Source organism: Aptenodytes forsteri, unplaced genomic scaffold (genome assembly GCF_000699145.1).
Source record: "Aptenodytes forsteri isolate BGI_AS27 unplaced genomic scaffold, ASM69914v1 Scaffold132, whole genome shotgun sequence".
In the NCBI taxonomy this organism is placed as follows: domain Eukaryota; kingdom Metazoa; phylum Chordata; class Aves; order Sphenisciformes; family Spheniscidae; genus Aptenodytes; species Aptenodytes forsteri.
Genome location: NW_008795520.1, coordinates 1,681,362 through 1,708,548, shown reverse-complemented (window position 1 = coordinate 1,708,548; position 27,187 = coordinate 1,681,362). Strand labels below are relative to the sequence as shown.

Genomic DNA, 27,187 nt, shown 5'->3' with positions numbered 1-27,187 from the left:
TGCTCGGGGACTGGCTGGGCATCGGTCAGTGGGTGGTGAGCAATTGTACTGTGCATCACTTGCTTTGTGTATTATTATTATTATTATTATCATATTATTATTATCATTTTATTTCAATTATTAAACTGTTTTTATCTCAACCCACGAGTTTTTCTAACTTGTGCTCTTCCAATTCTCTCCCCCATCCCACCGGGTGGGGGGGAGTGAGCGAGCGGCTGCGTGGTGCTTAGTTGCCGACTGAAATTAAACCACGACAGTAAGAAAGGTCTGGATGTCAGCTGCAAGGTCTAGGAAAGCAGTGAATGCAAGGTCCTAATTGTATAGAGATACACAAAGACACTTTGCTGGTTGTCGCTGTTTTCAGTTTTTCAAGCTGTTTTCAGCAGCAAGTAATCCCACAGGCCATATCTATTGTTTTGACACTGTCCCATTACTATGGTAGTTACAGCCAAACTTTCTGACTACCTGTGCCGTCAGGGCCTTAAAGCCCACTGTCATGGAGGAGCAAGGGTGGCCTGCTCCACAAGGGAAGGCAAGCCAGCAGGTGAGTGGCAACGCAGGTAGGGCAGTGACCTCACTGGTGGGGGTGCAGTCCCACAGTACCTGAACAAGAGCAGAGCAGGTCTGATGGTGGTAGCCAGGTTCACACAACAGTCCTGTGATCACTGGACAAGTCTATGGTGATGAGGGATATTCCAGGTCAAACCAGAAAGTCAAATCAGCAAGGCAAGGGCAGAACCAGCAAGGTGCCAGTCAGGCTGGACACAGGCATACCTGCAAAGTAGATAAGGCAAGGACCAAGGGCAAGGACCTGGGCTTAAATGCAGCTCTTGAGCCAAGGGGCAGAGGCCTCCCATGAGACTTTTCACAGCTCTCTCACACAGGTCTTTCCCACACACCAGATGGATCCAAGGTCACCCAGCTGCAGGTAGCCAAACCCCTTGGGGGCCAGGAGGAGAGCCTGGTAGAGCATTCAGGGTGCAGACAGCCATGTAGCTGTCAGGCACCTCTGCACCTGGGACACTAGGAAACACTGGAGCTTGTATACTCACCATCACTGAGCCCTGTCCTGAGCAACCTCAGAAAGTCTGAATGACCTACATTCAGGAGCAATCTTACCAGGTCATCAAAATGTATCTAAGAAGGCAGCCTCACCAGACTCACAAAATGTCGTGGTAACCCTATACTCTCAAGCGTTATATGCCTATGTGGCACAAACAAGCCAAGGTTTCTGCTTATTTACTGGGCTGACCATGCTTCTGTATCACCAAAAGATCTAAGAAAGAAGTTCTGCAGAGGAATTCACAGAGGAATCTCCCATCAACCTTCCTAGGGAAGGAGCATATCTAGCCTGCCTCACAGCTTAGCTGACAAGAGGGAGCCAATGTTTAAATGTGAACAAGTAAACTTTTGATCTTCTTCCCCAACACGTAATTAAAGACCACCTTTGCAAAATAATACCATGTGTTTGATTATCCTTATAACTTTGCCCAGACAGCATGGCACAGAAAGATTTGTAGAGCTTTAGCACTGCTGTTCCCCTCTGCCTCAGCGCAGCGCTTGCTAAGGTAGCAAAGCAATTAAAACTGTAGTTTCCTGTTTTATAAAACAGACATAATCTATATATTCTGATACTGACAGTGCCACAGCATCATAAGATTAACTCAGTGTTTCAGTAGTCCAGATTCAGATTCCCAGTGTGATGGTGTCACAAATGAGCAAAGTAATGTAAGATGAAGGATACATAATAGATAAAAAGAGGAAAGTTGACAAATGTCTTCCTGTCGGTCACTCTTTCTCTCACAATGACCATGTCACGATTTCTGTTGAGTCCCAGCTGACTAAGTTATTGATGTTAGTGAATGTTCTCTGAATCCCCTTCCAGAAGGGGAATAAATAAAGCTAATAAATAAATACACAATTTCAGTGAACATTTGATGAAAGGCATCTACCCAGCGCACAGGCTAGAGAAAACAGTAAGCAATATAGCCAAACAAGAAATAAGAATGCTTTTCTTCACAAACATAGGTTCCTTCACTTCAGATCCACATCTGTTTTTCCTCTTTCCTGTACCCACTCAAAGTAACCCTGTAGTCCACATATCAGTTCCCATCAGACTGGAATCTTTAAGGTCATGTTCTTGTATATGATTTCCTTCTACAGTCCTTTATGGACTTTCAGTGAGACAGGAAAGTAGCACTTCTATGTTTCGACTTCATGCTTCTGCTTTCACTTTATGATTCCTGGTGGGAAAAAAAAATCTTTTGGCTTGGAAATAATAATAAGCAGCTTTTGCTTATGGTCTAACATTAGGAGGAAAAAAAAAAACCTCACAGAGAAGCTAACAATTCTTCAGTAGTCAGGGTAATTATTACCAACAATTCATAACATACCACAACTAGCACAGCAAAACTCCCACTCTAACTGTATTTAACTTTGTTTATTGAGGCCAACAGAAATCTTTTCTCATATCAAAGCCTGAAGGGGGAATTACCAACAAATTCTGGCACACAGTTACATTCTTTTCAAATACACTATTATACATCATGAGATTCCTGAAACTAGAGAACTCTCCATAAAACTCAGACCACATTATTCCAAAAGGTTTGGGGGGGGGAGAAAAAAGTGGTAGTACAATTACAGTCAGTGACAAATCAATAGAAAAAAGAAGCAGGAATGCCCTTATCATGACAGGATCCCTGAAACACAAATCAGACACTGTGTTGTGTAAAAATTGTGTCTGTTCAGACTTTTAATAGAACTAGAAATCCTGTATTGCTGCCAATTTATTTGTTTAGCTGGACTGTTGCTATAGGCAGAGTATGAAAGAATATATTTATTGGGTTACAAACAGAAAAATACATGCAAGGAAATTAATGTATTGAGTTATGTATGTCTGACAATACTATTCACTTTGACATAACGTATACTAAATAGGAACTAAGTTCCACTGGCAGTCAACTCAAAGGAGTTACCTGCACAAGGCCTAAGAAACAGTATTAACTGAACAATAATGGACTAAAACCAACAGAGTTTGAATCGGTAACCATTGTACCACAAAGATAAGTGCAAGTTGTACAATAGCTATAGTACTTCTGAAAATAGATTTCAAAATTAGAGCTAAATTTTCTCTTTGGAATATAAAAATAATGCTTTTTCCTCATGCTAAACACTTCTAAAGACATCTAATTTCAAGTGTACTTATGCACTATTCTAAAAATACACATATCTCCAAAGTAGTAATAAAGTCTGTGTGATGAATAATAGACCAGTGAAAATTAACACAGGAGATACCTGATTGCCCTACCTGTACTCTGTCCATTTACTTAGGTCTCTTGAGACTACCTTATCAGTATGGAGTGAAATCACAGTGCCACTAATATCTGCAAAAGATGCACCAATGATGTCAACAGGGAAAAAATTTTACCCTGTGTGCTTCAAACAACTGCCATTTAGGAAAAAAAAAAAGAATGCATTCAAAATGGCTGTTATTTTCCCCTTGATTTAGAATTTCCTTCAAAATTATACTGGCCAGAGGCTCACACTGACACCTTTACTTTAGGCTAAAGACAGATGTAAGGTCTGGCATAAACTTTAAATGTGACATAAATGATTCACTACAGATGGAGAAGAATTCTAGGTATTCCAGAAGAGGACTATGCATTTGACTCAGCTCTGAAAGGCCCCAAAATAACAGGACATTAAAGCTGTAGCAGTTTTGTACATAGAAACTAATTTTATAACTTTCTGGAATGTTTCAGCTACCCTTTTCTTATTCTCTGAGACTGAGGAACTATGAAAGTAAGCCACATGACAGAAAAGTAACATTTTTTAACCGTGATATGATTGTAAACACTTTAGAAGTACCCTTTTTTGTCCGAGACTGGGCACTTTCAGCCTCATAGAGCATAAAGGTTTAACAGAAGAGACATAATCGTTTTCACAACAGAACCAGATGAATTCATTAAATTTTTGCAGCTGCCTTCAACACCTAGGACTGGCCTCTACTTTTTAGACATAATTTTTTAATGATCATTTTTCATAACTGTGTCAACAAGGCTTTGGTAAAGTGCTCCAAACAATACTATCTGGAACCTAAATTATACAATAATTGTTTCACAACATTCCATAATTCGTTTCTCTAAGCTATAGGCTAGAAAAAAAAGTATACAAAATAAAATGGAACTGAAAATAAGGCATGATAAATTTCTGATTAGAGCCTTCCCACCACCATTTCTGAAATACTGATTAAGTTTTTATGATCTTCAGCATACAGCATTTCATAAAAACGTATCTTGTTCTCTTATCCATTTTCATCCACTTCCAGTAATGAGTAGGGTCACCTGGGTGATCTAAAAGACAAACAGTTGTGAGGAGCCAAATAAGACACATGAACATCAACACTGAAACAATTTTAGCTGTTACGGCCTGTTGCAGGGTAAGATTTTGTGATCCGTATGACGCAGGTGATTAAACGACCATAATGACGTGTTCTGGGTTTAGTGACATATGTATTAATTATCCAGATCAGCACTTAACGTTTTGAACCTTAAGTTCTGCAAGTCTTAATGCAAGCATTAAGTTTCAGAGCGTCTGCTACTCTCTGTTAGTATGGATCATGAGATAGTTTTCAGATATAAATTTAATTTTCAAATGCTTCTAAAAATAAATAATTCTGGCAGTAATACAATAAGAAGCTTAAGACTGAGATACAGTTTCTGTATCAGTAAAATCTAGAATGATGATTATGAGAACTACACTAACAACATACCCACCAATAGTATTCAAAACAAAAAAGAAAAATAATCCAAAAGAGTGGATTTTCCAACATGATGAACATTAAGGCCACAGTTCTCTGTGTAAATACAAAGTTTTGTCCACGTGCAACACCACTGACTTCACTGTTTGGAACAGTCATCATCCCCAATAACTAAACATGCTCTTACGAAAATCTGCAAACTGTATCAGATTTCAAAACTTGCTGTTAACATTTGGCTCTATCTTTGGATATCCTCTTTTTCTGCTGCTCAATCTTTTTTAAGAGCAGGAACAGGACATCAGGATTTCATTTTTCTTTCATCATACACATCCCGTATGAGAAGGAGAGGTTATTATATAACTTCACGTACTGAAAATGCTGAAGTACAAAACTAAAGATACTGTGATTCCAAAGCACATAAACAGGCGAAACCCCATCAGTTCCATAAACATCCACTTGAGCCAACGCAATTCAAAGATTGCTAGAAACCTAAGAAAAGCATGAAATTGTTGAAAATTACATAGATGGAGACAATTTTCAATTAGGTTGAGATGCAGATCAGTAAAGAGATAAACACGGTTCTAAGTGTGTCACCCACTTTCTATGTGACATAAGTGCTGCTGACACTTTTTTCCTCTGGTACAATTTTCACACTTCATGATTTAAAATAGGACTTCTACATAACTGCCTAATTTTTTTTTGCCTGAAGACAGTAATTAAGTAAAGTACCTCTGATTATCTTTAACTGCATTGGTATGCAAATGGAAGACATAAGAAAGTTGTTGTAATCTCTAAAACAGTTTCTTAAAAAACACAAGTGTGTGACTTGAAGAGGGGCTTTTGTGGTACCAATTTACCAATATATGATCCTATGGTGCTGTTAATAATTGTACGTGCTCTGTTATTTCACATTTCTTTAGTATTATTTATATTAACTCTATTTAAAATGTATTAATTTTATAATTAAATACATACATCACTGAAATTGAATCATAAAGTGAAATACATAATTTTTTAAGAAATAATTCTGAAGATAAGTGTTTAAATTAGAATTCTGGACAGGAAAAATACTTAGTTCTCATAAGTATTATTTATTACAGAAGTAAAGCATGACAGATTCCTTCTCTCCTCAGCAGTGATGTGGTTCACTCTGCACAGTCAGCTGAGATAGACAGAAAAAGTTACTTAACTAGAAGTGCCAAAAGTAATAGCAATTTTTGGCTCTTGTAAGAAAGTGCTGCATTTTACAGAAAGGTAATTTTGTTTCACTGGTAGATGATGTTTACATCAGTGATGTCATGTTTCAAACTTTTCAAGAGGTTTCAGTAACAATGGTATAACCCTTAAGATAAAGATATAATCCACAATTAAGACACAAACCACAATTCAGCATGGTGAGCAAACTCTTGTAATACACACAACTATAATGAAAATATGCAAAACTTACAGTTTAAGTCTTAAAACTTACAGTCAGGAATATCTAATGATGTTGTAAAAACACTTCAGGCTTTCCAGCATCAAATGGACAAAACAATGTAGCTATACGGGGACGCTACTGTGCTTCAGCTGGTACCTTTAAGTTAAGTTTTAGTGATTCCGGTCTCATAGCAAGCTTACACCTAACATGACAAGTGATTAGCAAGCTGAATAGCCTCAGCTTTGAGTGATTTCCTCTGCAGTCACATGGTTCAGTTACTCTGTAAAGTTCTTAAAAAGAGGCTGTCATAGACAAAAATTATCTCAATGGTAACTATCCCATCATCTCAGTTTGCTACCTGTACACACATATTCTTTACCGAGGAGGACGGTGGAATCTTCTCCTCCGGTCTGGATGGCCCAATCCATATTCTCTACCTGGAGGAATTAAATATTTTTAATTACCGTTAAAGCAGGAAAGCAAGACCTTATTCAGATAACCTGCAAGAAAAATTACATTTATACATATTTTGAAAAAAGAATGTCTCTCTCTAGTTGGTGTATAATTATAGCTAGTATTTTGAGATGTTGGAGGATACAGTCCATGGCGGCATTGCTCTTCTTAAAGCTTTTGGGCCACTGTAACTTTTAAATCTAGTCCAATTAATGGTTTGGGACAGTGAATCATACAGGTCATACACTGTGGTTGGTAGATCAGACCGTGTGAATTCAGGAAAGGAAAATACACTGTTTAGAACCAGACGTAAGCTATATTAACAAACATTTTCATACTGGTTTAAGTGTGCCTGTGTACAATACTGCTTTAGTTATAGATTCCTATAAGCAAAGTAGTACTGTAAATGAAATCTTTTTTTCAACACCGAAGCTCTACCACGTCCCAACTACATTACAGTTCTATCAAAATCCTATTAATCAGAAACATGCTTGAACACAGAGTACGCAACACAAGTGTGGAAGCCTTGATTAAATACCTAGCAAATGAAAACTTGCTACAAACTTAGATCCTTCAGTATAGTTGTATTATGTTCAGCTACATGGTTTACAGTGTGCTAAGACTGAAGTGAACGTACTCTTTTGATGCAATTACATTCCATGAAGAAATGGGACTCCGGATAATTCCCTTTTGTCTTGGACAAAAGAGTTTCTCTTGAATGAGACATACCTCCAACAATTCTATTTTTTCCATATCTTTCCTTGACACTCATCTTTCCTCCCCTGAAAAACTTTCAATTTTCCATAAAAGCTTTTCTCCAAGACCTTGTTTTTAAAGAAAAATAATAAGTGATATTTTCTAAGTTTAATTCTTTAAAAAACAAAAGCTGCCCATTTCCCTTTTTCTCTTCTTTTCCAATAGAGAGATGGAAGAAAAGCAAGGCAAAAGTGGATGTCAACAAAGAAAGCAAAACTATTTTTTTGGAGAGAACATAATTTTCTTAGGCAGAATATAGTTGACCCCCAAATCCAACAACTTCTAAATGCAAGTATGAAATTGTCAAAACGCTTCACTATTTCCCCATCTCCCTGTTTATGATTCTGGTGATAGATGACTGGTAGCTGAAATTATCATCCATTACTCCTAGCTCTCTGGCAGCTCTTACTCATTATATCCTCATCCCTCCCCTGGGTCCATCATACAGAGAGTTCTGATGTTTACCTTATCACTGGCTGAAATTCTATATCCTTGCCAATACCTTTCACTATTTCTAATGTATTAGGGTGTCCTTGATTTCAACCATTCACGTAGCTGTTACAACCAGGCCTATAGACACTCTCTCCCCTATCTCCTTCCCTTATCTTCAGCTCATTTTTCAGAAGGTTTTCAAATACTAGTATGAGAACCATTGTCCAAATCACTGAAATTTTAAAATATGGCTATAAAAGTATATAAGACAATGCATAGATAAGGTTAGACTTACTTTTTTATTTTCTTTTTTTGCTATCTTTTGTATGTTGATTTAGATCTAGGTGGTAATTTGTATGCTATGACAAACAATCTCAGTGTTTATCAGTTGGACTGCTGAAGAGAGTGACAAAGACACATGATACTCAATAGTGATTTCCATAGTTCTTAGTGCTCAGTTTATTTTTAGTTATTTGTAGAATGAGGTAACAATGTGATTCAAAACAATGTATTAGTGGTCTTAACTGCTAATTAATGAAGTTTTGTCTACCAGTAGGCTATATGGCATGTGGTGTGGTGTTTCAGCCATGAACCTAGAATCCGTAAAGTCATGCGTTTAACACGCATCAGAATGGAAAAACACTCAGAATGGGATACACAAAAGTCAGCGTGCTAAATAGGAAGTCTTCTAAATTAACAAACAAGAAACACTAAGGGAAAATCTACCTCCCTATGAGGCTTAGATGTCCTGCTCTGAGTTACATGGATGCACTCTCCATTTGTGACACACAGCCAAGAAATTTATGAAAAGAACTTCAAATAAATAAATAAAATCAAACCAAAACAAAAAATACCCAACCCCCCAAAAAACCCAAAAAACCCACAGCTGAATTCCCTTCTCTCAAAATACAGCTAGAGGATGAGATGTTAATTACAACAGATCAGTGGTTAGTATTCACCAGAAAATGAGGGATGTCTAAGTTCAATTCTTGTTCTGCCTGAGGGGATTCAAACCATCATCTCAGAGAAATACCAGTGCTTCTTAGGTTTATGCTTTCTGGGTGGAGGCACTCTTTCCTCCACTGTTGAAGCTGAGACATTGTCATGGAATTCTTAAACATTAACTGATAAGAGAGAGCAAAGGCTGCCTAATCATTAGGTACACTCCTGACACAGAAGATATGGGTGCCATGGTTACCGTTCCATTACTTTTTAATGTATTTAATCCAATGATTTATATATAATATGCAACAGTGGGAACCATAACAGTATACCACGGGAGGGTATATAAAGGATGGGATAGATAGATATCAGTAATATTACCAGGAAGTTTTATCATGTAAGCTATCATGGAACACAAAATCGCTACTTTTTTGTTCTTTTCTCTCTCTCTTTGGTGAGACATACACATATAGCAGAGACAACAGCTACATAATGAAGCAACCCAAATACCTGTCTTAATATTAGCAAACTTTGGAAAAAGAAACTTTGTCAAAATGAGTCATCTTGGCAGATCAGTTTAAAAGGAGCTCTAAAACATTGCAGGGCTCTTTTGTAGGGACAGATACATTTTTCCAATAAATCTATTTTACTTAGAGGCAATTTAACTGCACTTATGGGATCATGTTTTGAAGAGCATCCTGAAGGTAGTAAATAAGACTAGTGTAGAAGCAGCCAAGATGTTTTAATAATGCTACTGAAACACATTTATAACACAGTTCAGCACAGTTACTGTGGAACATACTTTGTGGAATACATCTAGTCGTAAGATCTCTGGAGCTGGTCAGAGATGACCTGACCCCTGAATAGCAGGCTTCTTGAGATGGTCACAGTAACAACGACCAGTGTTCTGCTCATGTAGAAGCAGCCAAGATGTTTTAATAATGCTACTGAAACACATTTATAACACAGTTCAGCACAGTTACTGTGGAACATACTTTGTGGAATACATCTAGTCGTAAGATCTCTGGAGCTGGTCAGAGATGACCTGACCCCTGAATAGCAGGCTTCTTGAGATGGTCACAGTAACAACGACCAGTTTTGGTTCTGCTCACGGTCAGCATACACACTCTACATTTTAACTTTACATTTTACATACACGATCAATCTCATCTGTGATTCAAATGATAGTATCTCCCTCTCAAGCATACAACAGTGGCAGCTGAAACACATTAAAGACTTTATTGTATTTATTTATTATTTATCCTCCCTAATCACATCATCAATCTTCTTTGAAAACCTCACCTGGAAACATAGAAGAAATTTGGGCTCTGCAGACCTAATAAAATAATTGATCTTTCTTAGACACTTCTCTTCCTTTTGCTTATTTTCTTTAATCTACGTGTATATGCTTTAACGCATAATAATGAGGAAGTAAAACTGAATTATGTCAGCTCAACAGTGTTATCCACAGTGATGCTTCATTTAAATGTCTGTTCAGTTCAAGAAGTGAGATTGGCGAATGACTTAAGATTAATGCCAAGACAAAACAGAACTTGCATTTGTATTACTTAGGCAATGATCTGGAAGCTGAGCTCCTGATCTAGAAAACCACTTAGGAATGTGTTTAACTTTATTCATACGCTTAAGTGTTTTGTTGAAGTATGAACTAAGATCTGCAGCTAAAGACTTCAGACAGACATTTCTGTGCAGCTGTGCCAATTTGTTTTAGAACTATTACAATTTTAAACACAGTTCAGCTGAGACCAATCATGGAAAGTTTAAATACCACATGAAAGCTTTTCCCCCAGAACATTGTGAGTAAAAGATGACTCCAGATTACAACGCTACACTCTACCTCACCTTGCAGGGTTAGTTTTTGCTAACAGTAGTACACAACTATAACTGATACAAGTTTTGCTATTGACTGCTGTAGCCACAGGGTAACTGCATACATACAAGTGCAAACTGTATATAGACACAGAGCTGTTATATTGTTGATAGAGACAATTCCAAATACACACGTGTGCACATATTTTTTACCTTGTGGTTGAGGATTTCTCCATAGGAACCCCCTCATCTGGTTATGATATGGAGGAACAAAAGAACTTCTGTGTGTTTGTTGGAACCTGGGATTAAATTCTCTTTGTTGTGTTCCTGAAAAACAGTATTTACTAAGCAACTCTGCCTGTATCTAAGATTAAATGAAGAAAAAGAGAGACAGCGTATTCTTTTTCGGGAAACAGCATTTCTTAGTTTTATGCCAAAATACTTACGCACAATTACGATTTTTCCAAACTAAAGTCAGCCTAATAAGCATGGTTCTTGTTCTCATTTCCATCTATGCACATCATGATTACAAGCTGTTAACAAGTGTATTTAGAAACCAGATCAAAATTTTATGACACAGATTTGGAGACTGCAGTCATTAAAACAAAACAGAAATCTCTGTCCAAATTGGAATCACAAATCATAATTAGAATGGTTAAGTACAGCTCTCAAGCAATAGCAGATGCTAACAAGGTCTGGTATCATAAATCACCAACAGATACCCTTAGTTTTGAATGTCCAGCACCAGTATGGTGTAGTACCACATCAGAAGTATTGCTGTCACATAATGCAAAGTAATGAACTAGCAGAAAATCATTCTGTCTGTTGTAATTTGCTCAAGGGATTTTGAAGGGGTAATTTTTATCCTCATAGACATTATAATTGATCAGGTATTAAGCAGGTAATAAACATAATACCAGCATAAACACTGAGATTCAGTGTGAATTATTTCGAAGCCTCAAAAGCCTCAACATTCAGGCTGATCTGTGAATGATGCTAAAAACCTTTTAGATGTTTTTTTCCCTGAGAGTCAGGCAGATCAGGTGGGGAAAACAAATGTCTTTAGTAAACCGAGCCATAAAGTTGGGGGGGAAAAAAAAGCAAGGTCTTAGGCAAAAAAAAGCTGTTCTCCAGGTTGCCCAAAAGCTTTCTTATATTTTGAACTGTATCAGTCAGTCCAAAAAGGAGTATTCTCTCTTCAATGCCTCACTCAGACCTTCAACTATCAACGTTAAAATAGCTCCCCTGAGGGAAAGGAAGAAAAAACTCTGAGTCATCTAATTCCTCCTATAAAAATAACTTTAGTCACTGAGTAAATCGCAGGGATGCTTCTGTCAGTGAATGATATTTTATTTACTGCATATATCTCACTAACTGTGTAGCTAGATTGAAATATTCTATTCAAACCTGGGTAATCAAATTCACATGAATTCCTAAAAACAGGAAATATTTTCTTAGATCTCTCCTTTGGTTTCTTGGAGAAAGACCTTACAATTTACTTAGCTTGATGGGCTGCCTATGTAAATACTGCTGCCGTTGGAGGATAATTGAGCTCATCCATATATTGACTTTATTGAGAAGATTAACACAATGCCAACCTGTGATAAATCCATTCCCTCTTGGTCTGCTCTGTATTGTTCTCTTCTTTGCTGTGCAAGCCTCGCAAATGAAAGACTTCAGATTCTGGAAGGGTGTATACAAAGACTCCTGCAGACAACAGGGTTAAAAATCAATGACTGTTCTGCTTTTCTCTCTTCAGGTGTAGCACAAATCAATCACATATTTAACAACTAAAAGACTTGTCTTAGCCACACTCATGCATGTATGAAGGTGGTAGGTCTTGTTCGCATTTTTTCAGGAAACAAAGTTCAAACATTTCCTATTAAAAGTGGATCCTTGGAGGGATGAGTAGGGGTGCAGAAGGAATGTTTTCCCCTTTCTCAGTGAAGTTTGTTTTTCTTCTCTGCTCACATCTGTAAATCACTTGCTTTCCTATTCTATTACCTTGCACCTGTAGATAAACTTAACTAGACTTCTATCAGCAATACCTCAGGCAGAGATGGTTAAAGCTTCCAGATAAGGACTGATGAACTCAGGGAAAACACACCAGTGAAAATCAAAGTATCTTAATCTCATACATTAGAAACAAAACTTAACACGATAGTAACACATCAGCCCCAACTCTTGACTGATAAAATATAACCAAGTCTAAAGAGAAATGGGGGAATTAAATAAAAATATTTACCTTGTGGTGTGATGAAAACTTCTACTGTCAAAAGGACAAGCTGAAGCTATTTAAAGATGCAATACTAAGAGATGTGATATAGCCTTAACTTTCACTGATTTCAGTGAGCTTTGAACAAGTGTCAGATCATAGAATCTTTTTCTTTCTTATTGATTTGTATTGAGCATGTGGGCAGTAGTACACACTGAAAAGAATTATGAAAAGACAGATCTTACAGCAATAGCAAAATTTGTGATTTTCATAAAACTGAACTGATTTTTACAGGATGACAATTCCTTTTTGTAACAACCAAGGCGGAGGGGGAGCAGGAAGGAGGGGAGAGGATTACAGGATAAGGTAAAAATCCAATAGGTGGCAAGACGGCAGCAACTAGAGAGGTTTCTTAAATTAGAGTCTGAATCCCTGAACTTTCCTAGCACATTTTTTGAGTTAACAAACCTCTTTATAGAGCCTTAAGCAAAACCCAAAGATTTTTTTTTTTTCCACACAAACTGAGTACAGTCTGTAAAGAACACCCACTAACGGGAAAAACCTTTCATTTTATTCTTGGGAGAATAAATTCAGAATGTGTTGATGAAGGTTGGATGAAAGGCATGATCAGAAAAGGACAAAACATACCACTTATGCTGACCCTGTTAGGTGATTTGGTTTTAATTTAAAAAAAATGATCATGAACATACTCATTAGTGAGAAGCACAATAAAAAGGCTAATAAAGTGATAATATCATTGCCTCACTGCTTTATGAGACTATTATATCCAATTTTCTGTGTGGATAAACAAACTAATATGATTACTGTTATGAAAAACAGAGAACTAGCATAATATGAGCTTAGCATATTTTTTTAAAAAAGCAAAATGGCTCTATTTTTCATTCTTATCAGAAGCTTTCCATTTTTTATCTTTAACAGCTCCTAGGCTACAAAGAGCTGAGCTACACAAAAATATCAACTGCATTTAATTTATACATTTTCTTCTTTCGGTACAAGAATCTGTGGGAAGCAAACCCTAAAATGTTCAAAATTTCTGGTATACATGTAAATATTTAACCAAGATTGTATTTCTACTGTAATTTTCATAAAGCTATTAACTATATTTAAGCCCATCATAATCAAAACAACACTGATGCTGAGATCTCCTGAACTCCCTGAAGTAATGTAACTGTCCAGATCATAGAGAAGGGACCTTAGGAGTTAGGAGACAAGCACCGAACACCAAAAGGAGTAACTTTTTCCTATTACTTATCTTTTCTATAACAGAACATCCCATGTAGAATAACTTTTTTCTGAATACAATGCTGTCACTATCAGATTAGATTTATGGTGCTCAAGGGTAGATTGTTAACAAACAAGTGCTGAAAGTTCTTGGCTTCCAGCGGTACATTAAGCTCTGCCAGGAACTAAGTACCAGTTTTATTTATTAAAGTTGAACTTATAATAATAGGAAAAACCAATCACATATGCTTGTTGCCTTGCCAGTGTCCCCAGCTAAACTGGCATCTCTTGGCAATTCTCCCAAAAACAGATTCTTGCCTCAAACTGATAAGCTGGAAAGCTATTTTATTAGTCTGGGAGCTATCTCTGCCATATATGTATGATAAAATCATACCTAAAAAAGAAAAAGATATTTAAACTACTCTAAAAATTCACAGGGCTAGACTATTTTTCCTCACAACAGAACAGTTTATCTGGGGTTTGTTTAAACTAGAGTATCAGGCTTTTAAAAACCCTAACCTAGATATTTTAGTTGATCAAGCAAATTTCCAACTCTGTTCTAGGGATCTAAGCATCTTCCTTCATCCTCCTTCTAAGACAGGTTAAAATATAACTTTAACCTGACCACATCAAGATTTTCAAATGTTAGCTAAGACATACTACCTAACACATTTAAAAATACCTCTCAGACAATATAAATTTTATACAGATTTAGACACGTATTGTAAAAGTTATTCACTAACCTGAATTCTACCCACATGGAACAGAAGTATCGATTTCACATAGAAATGTGAATGTATAGTTTTACATTTTCCCATTTATTCTTTAGACCCTCTATTGTTCTGCAAAAGTCCTACATGAAAAACTGGATGAACCACTGGCCCAGTTCAAAATCTACTGAAATCAACGGACCAATTAATGGGAACCACAGGATTTGGATAGAGGCTATAGTCCTAATCATACGATTGATTCCATATGAAAAGAATTATCCTCCTCCTCCATGCTGAAAACACATACATTCCACCCACCCACACGCATTCCACTCATCACTCCAGATCAGGATGGTATGTAATTGGACACAAAATTAGAAAAGAAAACTAATTATACAACTGGTATTGAATGCATGAGATTAAAATCATTCAAAACTGAAAACTTTTTTCTCTGTAATCACTTTTATTTATTTTAACCTCAAGTGATATATGTAACAATGGGTAAAAACATTTCAAAGGTAAAATTTTCAAAAGTAATTAAATGATACGGGATTTTCAGTTCCACATTGAAAAGAGACGCATTAATCAAAGGTCTTAAGAGCTATCTACACAGATGAGTACAGATCTACCCAAGTATCTCTCCACATATTCTGTGCTGGTGGGGCACGAGTCAGGTCTGGTCCGAGGCTTCGCTAGTGCATTAATACAGCCTTGCACCCAGTCTAGCAGACCCTACCTCTGAGCCTGGACATGATGCCACCTAATGCACCAGATATGGCCCATACCCAGCAAGACTTTGCTGGTATCTCCCTGTCCTTGCCTGGGCAGACTTGTTTTAAGTCATACTGTTTTTTTAGTAACATAGCCTGCAAATTGTACAGATCCCCAGCTTCTGAAAAGTGGGATTGAGAACTAAATAAGTACTTAGAGGTACAGGAAAGTACTTGGTGAGATTCTAAAAAAACCCCTAGATATATACCTTCCTCTGATTTCCAGTTCCTCTTTGAATTCACCAAACCTTCATCTCAAACTTTAGGTTCCTTAATACCTTTAAAAATATCATTCTCAAACACTTCAAAAATTATACCCAGTATGCTTATTTAAAGACATTCTTAACATGTTGCCTAAAATCTTACAGGAAAAGGATCTCATTAATATCTTAGTACTAGAAAACCATTACAGGCATTTTCAGTTTTTGAAATTGACAATGATTTTGACACTTCCTTATATTATTCTCTGAGTAATGGAAACAAAAATAAAGGTAAAATTACAGCTTCCTTCATAGGGTCAGTATTTCTACCTTCTTAGTTTTTTTTTGGCGGAGAAGATGAAAAAGGAATAAGGAAGAGAGGAAAAACACAAAGAAAGGGGACCAGTGTAAACATGAATATTAAAACAACAAACAAACATGGACAGGTACATTTTTCAAAGAGTACAGAACTGTCTAAGCGGATGCGATTACTCACATTGCCTTCTAAAAGCTCTTCCAAAGAGCAACGTCGGTGCGACTGCTGGTATTTTTCTTGAAAAAGTTTCCCATCAAACACTTCCCAAGGCATCAAATCATCCATTCTGAATGGAAAGCCACAGGCACTATTGGCCATGAGCAAAGTTGTAAGGCCACGAACAAAGACAGCGCCAAGATGTACGCCTCTGGAGTCCACTTGTGCAAGCTGTTAACACACACACACAAAAAACCCCAAAGGTAGGCCTCACAAATCAGGAAATATAAGCAATCTTACCACCACATATAACCATGCGAACAGCAGAGCAAATGGTAAACAGTCTCAAAGTTGTGACAATGCTCTGCTGCACAGTAGAATTCATCAAAGGATTCTGTATCTAGTTTTATTCAATAAAGTGAAAGAAGTGAAGTTTGTTTTAACAAATACAGCATCTCACTCAAGTTTTTAAGACACACACATTCAAAATGAAAATGGAAAGACAAAATAAATGGCTATTCTCCATAGTATTTCTCAAGCATTAGCAGTTCCCCAGAAAGAATTCTGTTAGTGGAATGCAAAACATGAACTGGGAGTATAAAATGATGTGTACAGTGATCCATTGACCTTCCACAGTTTGATCAACCGGGAAATGTTGCAGCACTTAGAGATCATTTAAATTATAAGATTTGTCAGAACAAAGTTTATTGTGCCCAGGCTTTTATTTTAAACGCTCTATAAATTTCCTCTGACTGTAGTCTGAAAGTCAAATTATTTCACTTCAACATGGATGTCTCCAGAAGAAATACTGGAACGGTATGACAACGTCCAGAAAATGCAAAATGAGAAACTCAACAAGACAATTAAAACTCACAGCCAAAATAAACTTGATGGGTGAATTTAACATCCTGCTGTGGCAGAGCATAGCAAACTATAAAAGCCTTGAATCCAATATGGGGAAAACTGTGATTTTAAGTATTGTGTAAACAGTATGAAGCTCTTTAGTGGGGAATGCCTTTTCCACAGTCTGTACCGAAGCAGTCTGTCAGGACCAGGAGGGATTCGTAACAGTGTGGCCATCAATACTGTAATCCGTGGCAGCTGTTGTACCCTTACATTACAGTTTTCCTTATAGTATAAGTTATAGCAGGAATGGAATAGTATCCAAAATACTCCAGAACAGAAAGGACAAAAATGTGGCTCAAATTTGTCTTAGCCCTAGCTCTGGAAGAGCTGTGAATTGTTTGAAATGCAATGGAAAGGGTTGGCCCATTATTGCTAACAATAACAACATCTTACATCTTGAAAGATCCCCAAAAGACTTAAAGGTACGCACATACACTATCAGTGCCCTATTTAAAAAAGATGACAATTAATAGCAGACAACATGAGATGTTGTACTAATGGATCGGAACTTTTTCCTCCCTAAGGTCCACATAACAAAATCAGGAAACCTTTGTTAGCAGCACAGAGCTACAAAGCTTCCTGCAAGAGAGACAAACACAGTAAATCATTTGGAGAATACAGCTAGAACTTGGTCAAGGACTTGGGTTTTCTGTATTATTATGCAATGAGCTAAAGTCTGTTGCATCATTTGACTACATGAAACCGGCTTCTATGATAGGGTTCCCCCTAACCACAGACAAGGGGCAGTAGGGCTCTGTTAAGCCGACTTGAAGATATGAGGTGTACCTCCACTGGCAGGTTTTTCTACAGTGCAAAAGCAAAAGAGGACCTAGAGATGATGATGCAGGCAAAAGATACCAGGCAGGGTGGTCCAGAGCCCTCTGGCAAGAACTTCTTCTGCCTCTAGTGATTCCTGGAAAGGCATGAAGCTGGCCACCAGGGCGCTGACCCAACATGACACTCAGTACTTGAAATTCACCCAATACAGACAACTGAAGACAATCACTGACAACCAGACAAATGCAGACAACACAAGCTAATTTGAGCAGTCATTTAGAAAATGAAAGGCCCATCCTTTTCTGACTGTGACACTTCATACTTGAGTAAGGGAGACCGCCTTCTCCCCTCCCTTTCAAATAAAAGTAGTTTCAGTATGGGATCAGGCTATTGAGTTTCAGGAAGTTATTGCCTCCAGATGTAAGCTATCATTTTGCCAGCTGAGTCTAGTAACTACATGCACACTCATAACTCTCTTGCTCTGGCAAGTAAAGCAGGTTTTTGCAAACCATTTAACAATGCTGAAAGGTACCTGAAAGAGGAATGTGGTTTAAGTGAACCAGTATTATTTCTACTTAAAGTAGACTGTAAGAGTGCACACAGCCAGTTATCATGTTGCAGCTGGGAGATTCTTATATTGCACTAACCAGATTGTTTCTGATCATCTGATCAAATCTTAAGACCTGCTAAGGAAATGAGTCCACATCATTACAAGCTTTAAAATGGAATCTGCTTGGTTTGTGATCACAAAGTAAGACTTTATGAGCGGGGAGTAAGAACTGCTGGGAATCCTCAGAACTCCCTGTTTTTGGTAAACTAAATCCAGCTGCGGAATTTCTTCAGAATTTATGCACCCTGGTCTTGTTCTCAACACAACAATAAATTGAACTTTAAATAACTTCAATAAAATACTTTAGAGCACTTTGACAAGTGGCAAAGTTTTGCTCTTAAGCTATAAGGAAAATGGACATGTCAAACTACAACTAGCAGTAGAGGCCAAGAGTGACAGTAGCACACCAACCAGCGGAATCAAACTTGGCCAAATTTATATCAATATGATTTACCACCAATAATTTATATCAATATGATTTATACCACCAATAGTCTCTTTATTATAGATCAGTACAAAACCAGACTGAAATTCCCTGTCGTAAAAATCGGTATCTTCTGTCACTGAATTATCAGTAAGTACTGATAACGTCAAAAGATTTAATTGCTGAAAACAAACTTTCATGAAGAATAATGAAAACAAGTATTTAAGCTGCTGAAAAGAGTAAATGCTGTCATCTGCAGCAAGCGATTTCCCATCTTCGAATTTAACGGCTGTGTACTATATGACTATTAATTCATGCCTTTTTGTCATTTATTAACAAAGATGCTTTTACTGTCCTTTTTAATCCCACTAATACCAAGGATGTAAACCAGCTGTTAGAACAGATTACTAATACTATATGTGGATGCTGGATGCCGTCTGGGCCATAAATTTTAAAATAAAGCTTTTGTTGCTTTATTTTATTCTGAAAACTCTAAGCATAGACCCAACACAAATATGGGTGGGGTCATATGGGAAAGAAACCCAACTTTCTTCAGTGATGTTACTCAAGGTAGTGCAAAACAAACGCATATGTATTTGCAGAACAGGTGTCTAAACGAGAATTTGAAAAATTTTGCTTTTGATGGCGACGCACAAAATAATAAAATATAGAAGAGGACTGAGTGCTGTCTCACGCTGGAGATCAGTGTAGTACTGTCATTGATGCTAATTGTTACTTCTGCCTACGTGAGTATGAAGTCTGAGCCAGCGATACAACCCTAGCTGTGCTCTTTTCAACTACACTTGAGACATACTGGTTAAAAAGATAAAATAATGTTGCTGGTGACAGGTTTCACAGGTAGAAGACTCCACTGTCTAGGGTTATCAATCCAGAATTTTCCTAAAGCACTAAAGTATCGGGGAGGGGGTGGATATCAGGTAAGGCTTGTTTTTTTAATGGAAATCAATATTGGCAAGACCAAGGCAAGAACTATCAACAGTGATTTCTTTATTTTAATAAGACAGGAAATACATTCACTAAAGGGTAGTTTCTATTTTCCATGTCTGGCAATGAAAAACAAAGAAAATGAAAGCACAGTGGGTCTATAACAATAAGCCTGTGCACATGGCAAACCACAGACTTGCTTTGCCATGGGAATGCTCACAACTGCTTGGTGTCTGCAATGCAAAGACGTCACGATGAGGAGAAGTGGAAAATTCCAAAAGAAAAGAAGGCTTGCCTTCCAGGGCATTACACCCTAGAGATTACTTCTTATTGGAAATTGTGTCTGTTCTTTTCACTATTTTTATAAACTCAGGACCCCAGTGAATCATGTGAGATACACCCCTGTGGTCCCGCTGCTGCTACTCCTACCACCAGCTGATGACATTTGTGTGAGAGAGACAAGGAGTGCATGAGAACTGCTCCTCCTGCACCAGCTGCCTGCGCTGTGCCCCTGCTGCTGCTCCTACCAACAGCAGCTCCCCACCCTCTCACCGTTTGGGGAAAAAGATTACTTTTCCCATTTGCCAACATTAACTGAAGACTGAGGAGAGAACTCAAAGTTCACAGTCCTCTAGTATCATTGCAGCAGAGGTTATTGGTATCATGCTTAGGAGGCCGGAGCTGAACTGGGTGAGCCCACTGGAAAAGAGCAAGAGAAGTGCTACAGCACCCATATCACTAATGTATAATGTTTTTTTCCTAACAATTTGAGAAATGTCTTTGCTAGGAGAGCCATCATCATAGACTTATCTCATATCATGCCTTTTTCTCCTCTAGAAACACATGGCTTTAGCCTGTGGACCACAAGTTCAGGCTGGTCTCTGTGCTTGTGTGCATCCTCATTGACCACAGAAAGAGGCTTTGCAAGAAGAAAAGTGTTTGCTCACAGGAGCAGTTTGCAAATCTAGACCCAGAGACTGTATATCCTGCTGAAGAGTTTTTACTTACAGGAAGAAAAATACATGGATCTCGTATATGAAATGCAAATTTCCAGTTCAAATTACATCTAATTAAATAATAATAAAAAAATAATCAGGATGTAAAAATACCTTTATGTTTTAAGGAAATACTACTAGTCCTCTGAGTCTTCTTTGTGGATTCACAAGTGATTTTTTGATAGAGGTGTAAACTTTATCCTATGCACTTTGAAAGCTGCAAAACCTATTTTCAGGAACATACTAAAAAACCCCACAACTCCTTCACCACTCTGCTCTATGGAGTTTAGAGAGTTCAAATTCTGTTGAAAGGATGAACAGGTTCTACCGCACTTGAAATGTGAGGGCAAGTATCTGAACGTGCCAGATGTCAGCAGACACAAATGAAGGCCAGAACTGTACCCACTGGCAAAGCCACCTCACTGTCTTCAATTCTAGAAACCAAGGAGAAATGTAAAGATATGGTAGTAATTTTACAATTCTTTACTTGCGCTACTTTACACGTCATCTGTATTTCAATGCACTAAATATTACATTTCATTTAAGAACTGGTTCCTTTAGTAGGATTTTCAACATCATTCTGCGGACACACTTTTTCAATGAAAAAAATTTGTATTAATAATTGTTACTTATGTTAAAGTCGTTCCTATGCATTTAATTTTTTTCCTAATCTGTTGCCTTCTTCCTGTGGTTGAGCTGAATACAGAAGATGTGACTATGGCTAACATTTTGAAATATAAATTTAAAAAGAAATAACTTAAAAATTACATAAGGCATTTCCCCCCCCCTTCCCCACTCCAACCACCCTCAAAAGAACATACCTGTTTCTGTTATAAAAAGGAAAACACAACACTCAAGGACAGGTTAGTATTTGCTAATTTCTAGTTAAAATTAATCAATTGAAGAACAATAATTAAAAATCAACGCAATTTCATCCAAGCAATAAACTGCTGGAATTCAAGTGATGGTGATCAAAATCTGAGTACTTTCCTAGTTTAACTGGTTTTTTTTAGATCCATTTGAACTCAGTCAGTATATTATCAGTATACTACTTCTTACCTTACCTCCCCCAAACCCACCTGTATCTTAAATGATCAAATATTTAACCATAGGCAATTTATGCTTGAGCAATAAAGGCAGCAGGTAGATCCTATCTCAGGAACTTGTCATTAAAACAGTAAGGCTTAGCTTTGCCGGGGAGAGGTAAGGCACATTGTGTTCCAAATATAAAGAGATGAACTGTCAACTGATGATAACTTCACTGAAGTTAAATTCTCTGCAATAGAAAGCATCACTAAAATTCTTTCAACCAAAAGACAAGAGTCCTTTCTTGAATTCCAGATCTTCCTGCCTTCAGCCATTAGTATAAATTCCCAGTGTGAGTTGTCAAAAGATGCTAAAACCCCTGTGCACTGGAGCTATATGCTCTGTTCTTGAGCAAAGATAACCTAAACTGGTGCGAGGGTGGTAAATTTAAGGAGTGTGATCCTACAGAGATGGGCTGCTAAAACAGTACGTTTACTTGGCATCAGTCAGCTTTAAGCAATAGGTTGCTGGGAGTGTAGTACATCGCCTGCTTCCTTGACCTGTCAAATTGAGGGGGGAAAGGAGCACCAGTATTTTGAAAACACGACTAAGGTTTATTCTGATAAAAGATTACGGCTTAAATTAAGCTCTTCCTGCTTAAACAAGGTGTGTGCAAAGGAAAATGGGGATTGAAAAGAGATCCTATGAGGGCATCTGCTGCAACAGAAACTAGAAAAACCAGTTTTTAAACACTTCTAAGGCTTCTCAGTAAATATTTAGCAGTAAACAACCCAATTGTTTAGTGTTTATATGTTGAGGAAAGTTTATTTACTGGGTTTTATCAGGAGTTTGATGTAAAATGATACCTCTCTGTGGAACAACACTGTTATTTGCCAAATAATTAAGCCAAAAACTCCAATGAAGTCAACCTAAAAAAAGCTTAAAAATTGCTTTTACCTTTAAGCAACCTACAAAATAACAACATAAAAGTACTACTGCTAACCAATCTGCAACCAGATAAAAATCTCCTTCAGTTCCAAAAAGATTGCTTCTCATTTCTTGTTTAATTTTCAAAAACATCGGCCTTATCAGAGCTTTTCATCATATCTACAACAAAACCCAGCATAAATGACATTTCTGCGATGATGAATATCACCAGTTAAAAAGGTTAGCCCCTTTTTGTACACAGTTATGTAATGGACAACACACTAGCACCTGCAAAAAGATTAAAATAACATTACTTTTCTTATTTTTGCCACAACTGCTCAACTCTGATCTAAATGATTACTGGGCTAATGACAGCCCATAATACACGTGACATTACAGAACATGCGCGTAAATTTTGAGTTACAGTCATCAGGCTAACCATCTGACTGTAGCCCAGCCAGCAGCCACATCCTTTCTATAAAAGTGAATGGATTCATTAGGATTTTAATTTTTACTGTCTTAAACACGTGCTTGTGTTTTTGGTGACAGACTTATCTTTGAACCTCCTCACCTTTCCCTCATATACATAATATTGGATTTATTTCGTAGCAAAATGTATGTTATTTGTTTGGGACTCTGAGAACTCTTACGATCACATTTTCTTTCCTTTTTCTTTCATACATTAGTTAAAAGTTGTGGAATTATGAGAAGGGGAAGCATTGGTAGCTCCATCTGCCTTGCAACTAATAAAGTTTGTCCCTGATGGGGGGACAAACTGCTGACAGACTCCTGGTACGTCTGCACCAGGAACTGATGGGCTCCTGTATGTGCTATGTCACTGGCATCTGAAATGGTTCAGTAATTACTTGAAATTTTTTCCCATGCCTGTAGCCATGTCTCCCTCTCACATGGATGCCCTAATAATGTGATGTCACATTAAAGCCTCCTCCTGTTGGGCAGTTTAGAGTGCCTTCCCCTTCTCCCCAGCTGTCTGTTCAGAACAATTGGCAGTAACTTATTTTTCTCAGAAACTCCTACATCTCTGTCAAACGTGGCTGAAATTAGCCAACATCTTCAAAAGTTATTAGGGGACACGGAGAAACATTTAAAAAACATACAAAAGGTCACCTCCCTCTCTTAGTTCCAGTAACTTTCCATTGTAAGCCTTCAAAGATCAAACTTTTTCCACTCCCTTACTTTCTGACACTCACTATATATTTCTGTATTATTCTCTACACTGACTAGCTCCTTTACCAAAATCTTTAAAATGAGGGGCTTCATTTGCCACTACCTGCATCTTGACCATACTCCATGATCTAAAGTCCTTATCCACACCTTACCCCAGCCCTTTCCCTTTGTTTAATCATAGGACTGATCCATGGAAGAAAGTTTTAGGAGTAAAAATTCTGCCACCAACGCAATTACTCGGCAGAGTGTGCTTGGCCACCTTTGCTAATGCAGTGTGTCCTTTCACAGCCACAGACTATACTGGCAAATGATAGCTGGTTAGGCATGCAACTGCTCAGTGTGCTGCTGTCAGGTGGCCTACCTTGTGGACATTTTTTTGCAGTGTACTGTGAAACTGTTGCCGTGGATTAAGATATCATTGTGACTACAAAGAAATTTTGATAGGCGAGAGTTCACTGCTAAAACTGTCCAAGGCTTAATTAGCCAAGCTTAAAAATCAGTTTTGTTTTTTTTCTCCCCAGAGTCTGAGTAGATGTTCAAAATCTATTTAATTGTCCTAATGTATGACCATTCCCTCTCTTAAGCTGTTTTGAGTGTATACTTTTTAAGGGCCTGATCTATTTTCCACTGAAACCAACAGAAAGACCAGTGAACTTCAGCAGAATTAGATTAGGCAAAATTTAGTACGCCTGAAGCTCTGCAGCTTCCAGAAACATTATGACAACTGTTACTAATGTCATGTCTGGTATATAAGCTCTTCAAATATAACTTTCATTGAACCAAGATGGTTAGTATAGAGAATTCCAGGAGAACAAATACTGTTTGCCAGTGCAATATAGGTTTTGTTGTGGTTTTTTTTTCCTCCTAGGGTTTCTTTGTATTGCAAAGCAGCTGCACAATAAGATTGTTGATAGTACGGTTCACCTTTTGAAGTGATATGGTCCAAGGTAAATAGTTCTGGCTAAGGAATTTTCCAGGTGTTAAGTCCACAGGTTGAGGAAGAAAAGAAGAACTGCTCTTCTTTTGTAATGTAATTTTGGATGAAATATTGGCCTATAATTATGATTGACTGAGTTTACCAAAACATACTACAGTTAAAAGACGACATACTTTAGTACAATCCCGAGGTCCAAGACAAATCGAACCGTGAATCAATGCAGCAGTATCTCAGATGACCTATGAAAGGAACTGCCAACCTGCAACCTGTAATCAGGTATGTTCAAGATACTAGGAATTGATTTGTACTTAAGCTGCAATAGAGTATCCACTTTCAGAACACCTATTTCTTTTGGAATGGAAAACTGCCACACACAGCTTGAAAGCTGCTATCTTTTGGCACAAGAACGTCAACCCCATGCTGTAGTTTAGATGAACACATACAGTGAAATTAGAGAATCCTTGTTTGGTGCACACAGCTGTTGCATAAAGGCAGTCTTCTGAGCTATTCAAGAACTGACTACAAATAAAGGTTTTAAAGAAAATAACATTACTTACATGTAATATTCTACATTTTCTTGTATCAGCACTATGTCAGAGCAAATTAAATATAAATAGGGAAACGGTTTATGTGAGAGTAACGTGGCCATTTTTAAAGGTGTACTTAACAGGGAGAAGAATGCTATTTAAAAGAAAATGCATGCTCTGTAATAAGCCAAACTTTGAGATCTCAGCACTTCAGCCAGCATTGGACTCTGCAGGCGCTTTGCTGATGAAATAAGCATTCACTGACATTCTAGCCTCAGGAACTGATCCACAGCCATTTTAAAACAAAAGGTACCTATTTCTTTAGCACAAGGTGCTGTGCCAAAATAAACTTCCTGCAGAACCACTACACTTTCAGCCTCCTATAACTGAAAAATATTACTTGCCATTGTTGCTAGACTGAAGTATGCCTCTGTTGTATTGAAGCCTCAGTGTACAAATACAACATACAACTGTATAATTTTGCTAAAAAGTAAATAACACTGAGCAGACTGAGGGATGGTTTTTCAAAAGTGTATTGGCATAGCTCTGCTTTTATCAAATTCGGTAGTAAAGCTCTCATTGACTTTAGTAGGAACTTACGGAACTTCAGTCCTAGCATAGAAATATTTTCTGCCAAGATGTATTTCTGTATCCTATACACAGAAAGTAAATAGAAAACTATTGCTAAATAGGAAATGATAGTTAGGTATGCATTAACTGCCCTTGCTAAAACCAATACATATGTAATTTCGTATTTGGCAAGGAACTGAATATCTCTTCTTTTAAATCTATCAGGGGAATATATAGCAGCCTAGCTGAATGTAATATACCCTTTTAGTTAATGTGCATATGCTTCCTACTAGTGCTGGCGTGACACTAGACACGCTGATTAGATTCCTAAACAATTAACTAAGTCTCCCCATAAATCACTAATTTTTTTTGGAGGTAACACACAACCACCTTTACACATCTGGTGTTTACTGTCCCTGTGTGTTGTTTCCTCACTTATAACACTGGGATGGAATTGTCTTAACGAGTGATGATGTCTTGAGGTGCTAAGATATAACACTGGTAAGGGATATTAAAATGTACACGTATCACTTCTCTCTTAACACAGCTCCATTTCTTTATAAAAAGCTCCTTTAACTACATTTCAGCTATTGTTCAGTGAATGTCAAATGAAATAATCCCAAAATAAAGGTGAAGGGGAGGAGAATATACGTGCGACATCAATATTAATGTTAAGAATGTATTAAAAATTCACATTTATACAGCACTTCTGGCTAAAGAACTTCTATTACTGAGACTACTGGTGCTACTGTAGTAGTAGCAGCAGCAACACTATTACTGAATGTTACAAGTATAGAATCATAGAATAGTTTGGGTTGGAAGGACCTCTAAAAGGTCATCTAGTCCAACCCCCCTGCCGTGGGCAGGGACACCTTCAACTAGATCACGTTGCTCAGAGCCCCGGCCAACCTGACCTTGAATGTTTCCAGGGATGGGGCATCCACCACCTCTCTGGGCAACCTCTTCCAGTGCTTCACCACCCTCAGCGTAAAAAATGTCTTCCTTCTATCTAGTCTAAATCTACCCCCCTTTAGTTTAAAGCCATTCCCCCTTGTCCTGTCGCAACAGGCCCTGCTCAAAAGTCTGCCGCTATCTTTTTTAGAAGCCCCCTTTAAGTACTGATAGGCTGCAATAAGGTCTCCCCAAAGCCTTCTCTTCTC

General features: G+C 37.6%; 1 protein-coding gene across 1 annotated transcript in view; it reads right to left on the bottom strand.

The window, feature by feature from the left end:
• Positions 1-2,425: 2,425 nt before the first annotated feature.
• Positions 2,426-27,187, bottom strand: part of FAM120B (family with sequence similarity 120B) — a 58,112-nt gene continuing 33,350 nt past the window's right edge. The window contains exons 7-11 of the mRNA XM_009281765.2: positions 16,220-16,426; positions 12,185-12,293; positions 10,800-10,913; positions 6,535-6,613; positions 2,426-4,352 (exon numbers count right to left, since the gene is read on the bottom strand). Of these exons, the coding sequence (XP_009280040.1) occupies positions 6,552-6,613; positions 10,800-10,913; positions 12,185-12,293; positions 16,220-16,426 (492 nt within the window). The 3' untranslated portion in view covers positions 2,426-4,352; positions 6,535-6,551. The remainder of the gene's footprint in view (positions 4,353-6,534; positions 6,614-10,799; positions 10,914-12,184; positions 12,294-16,219; positions 16,427-27,187) is intronic.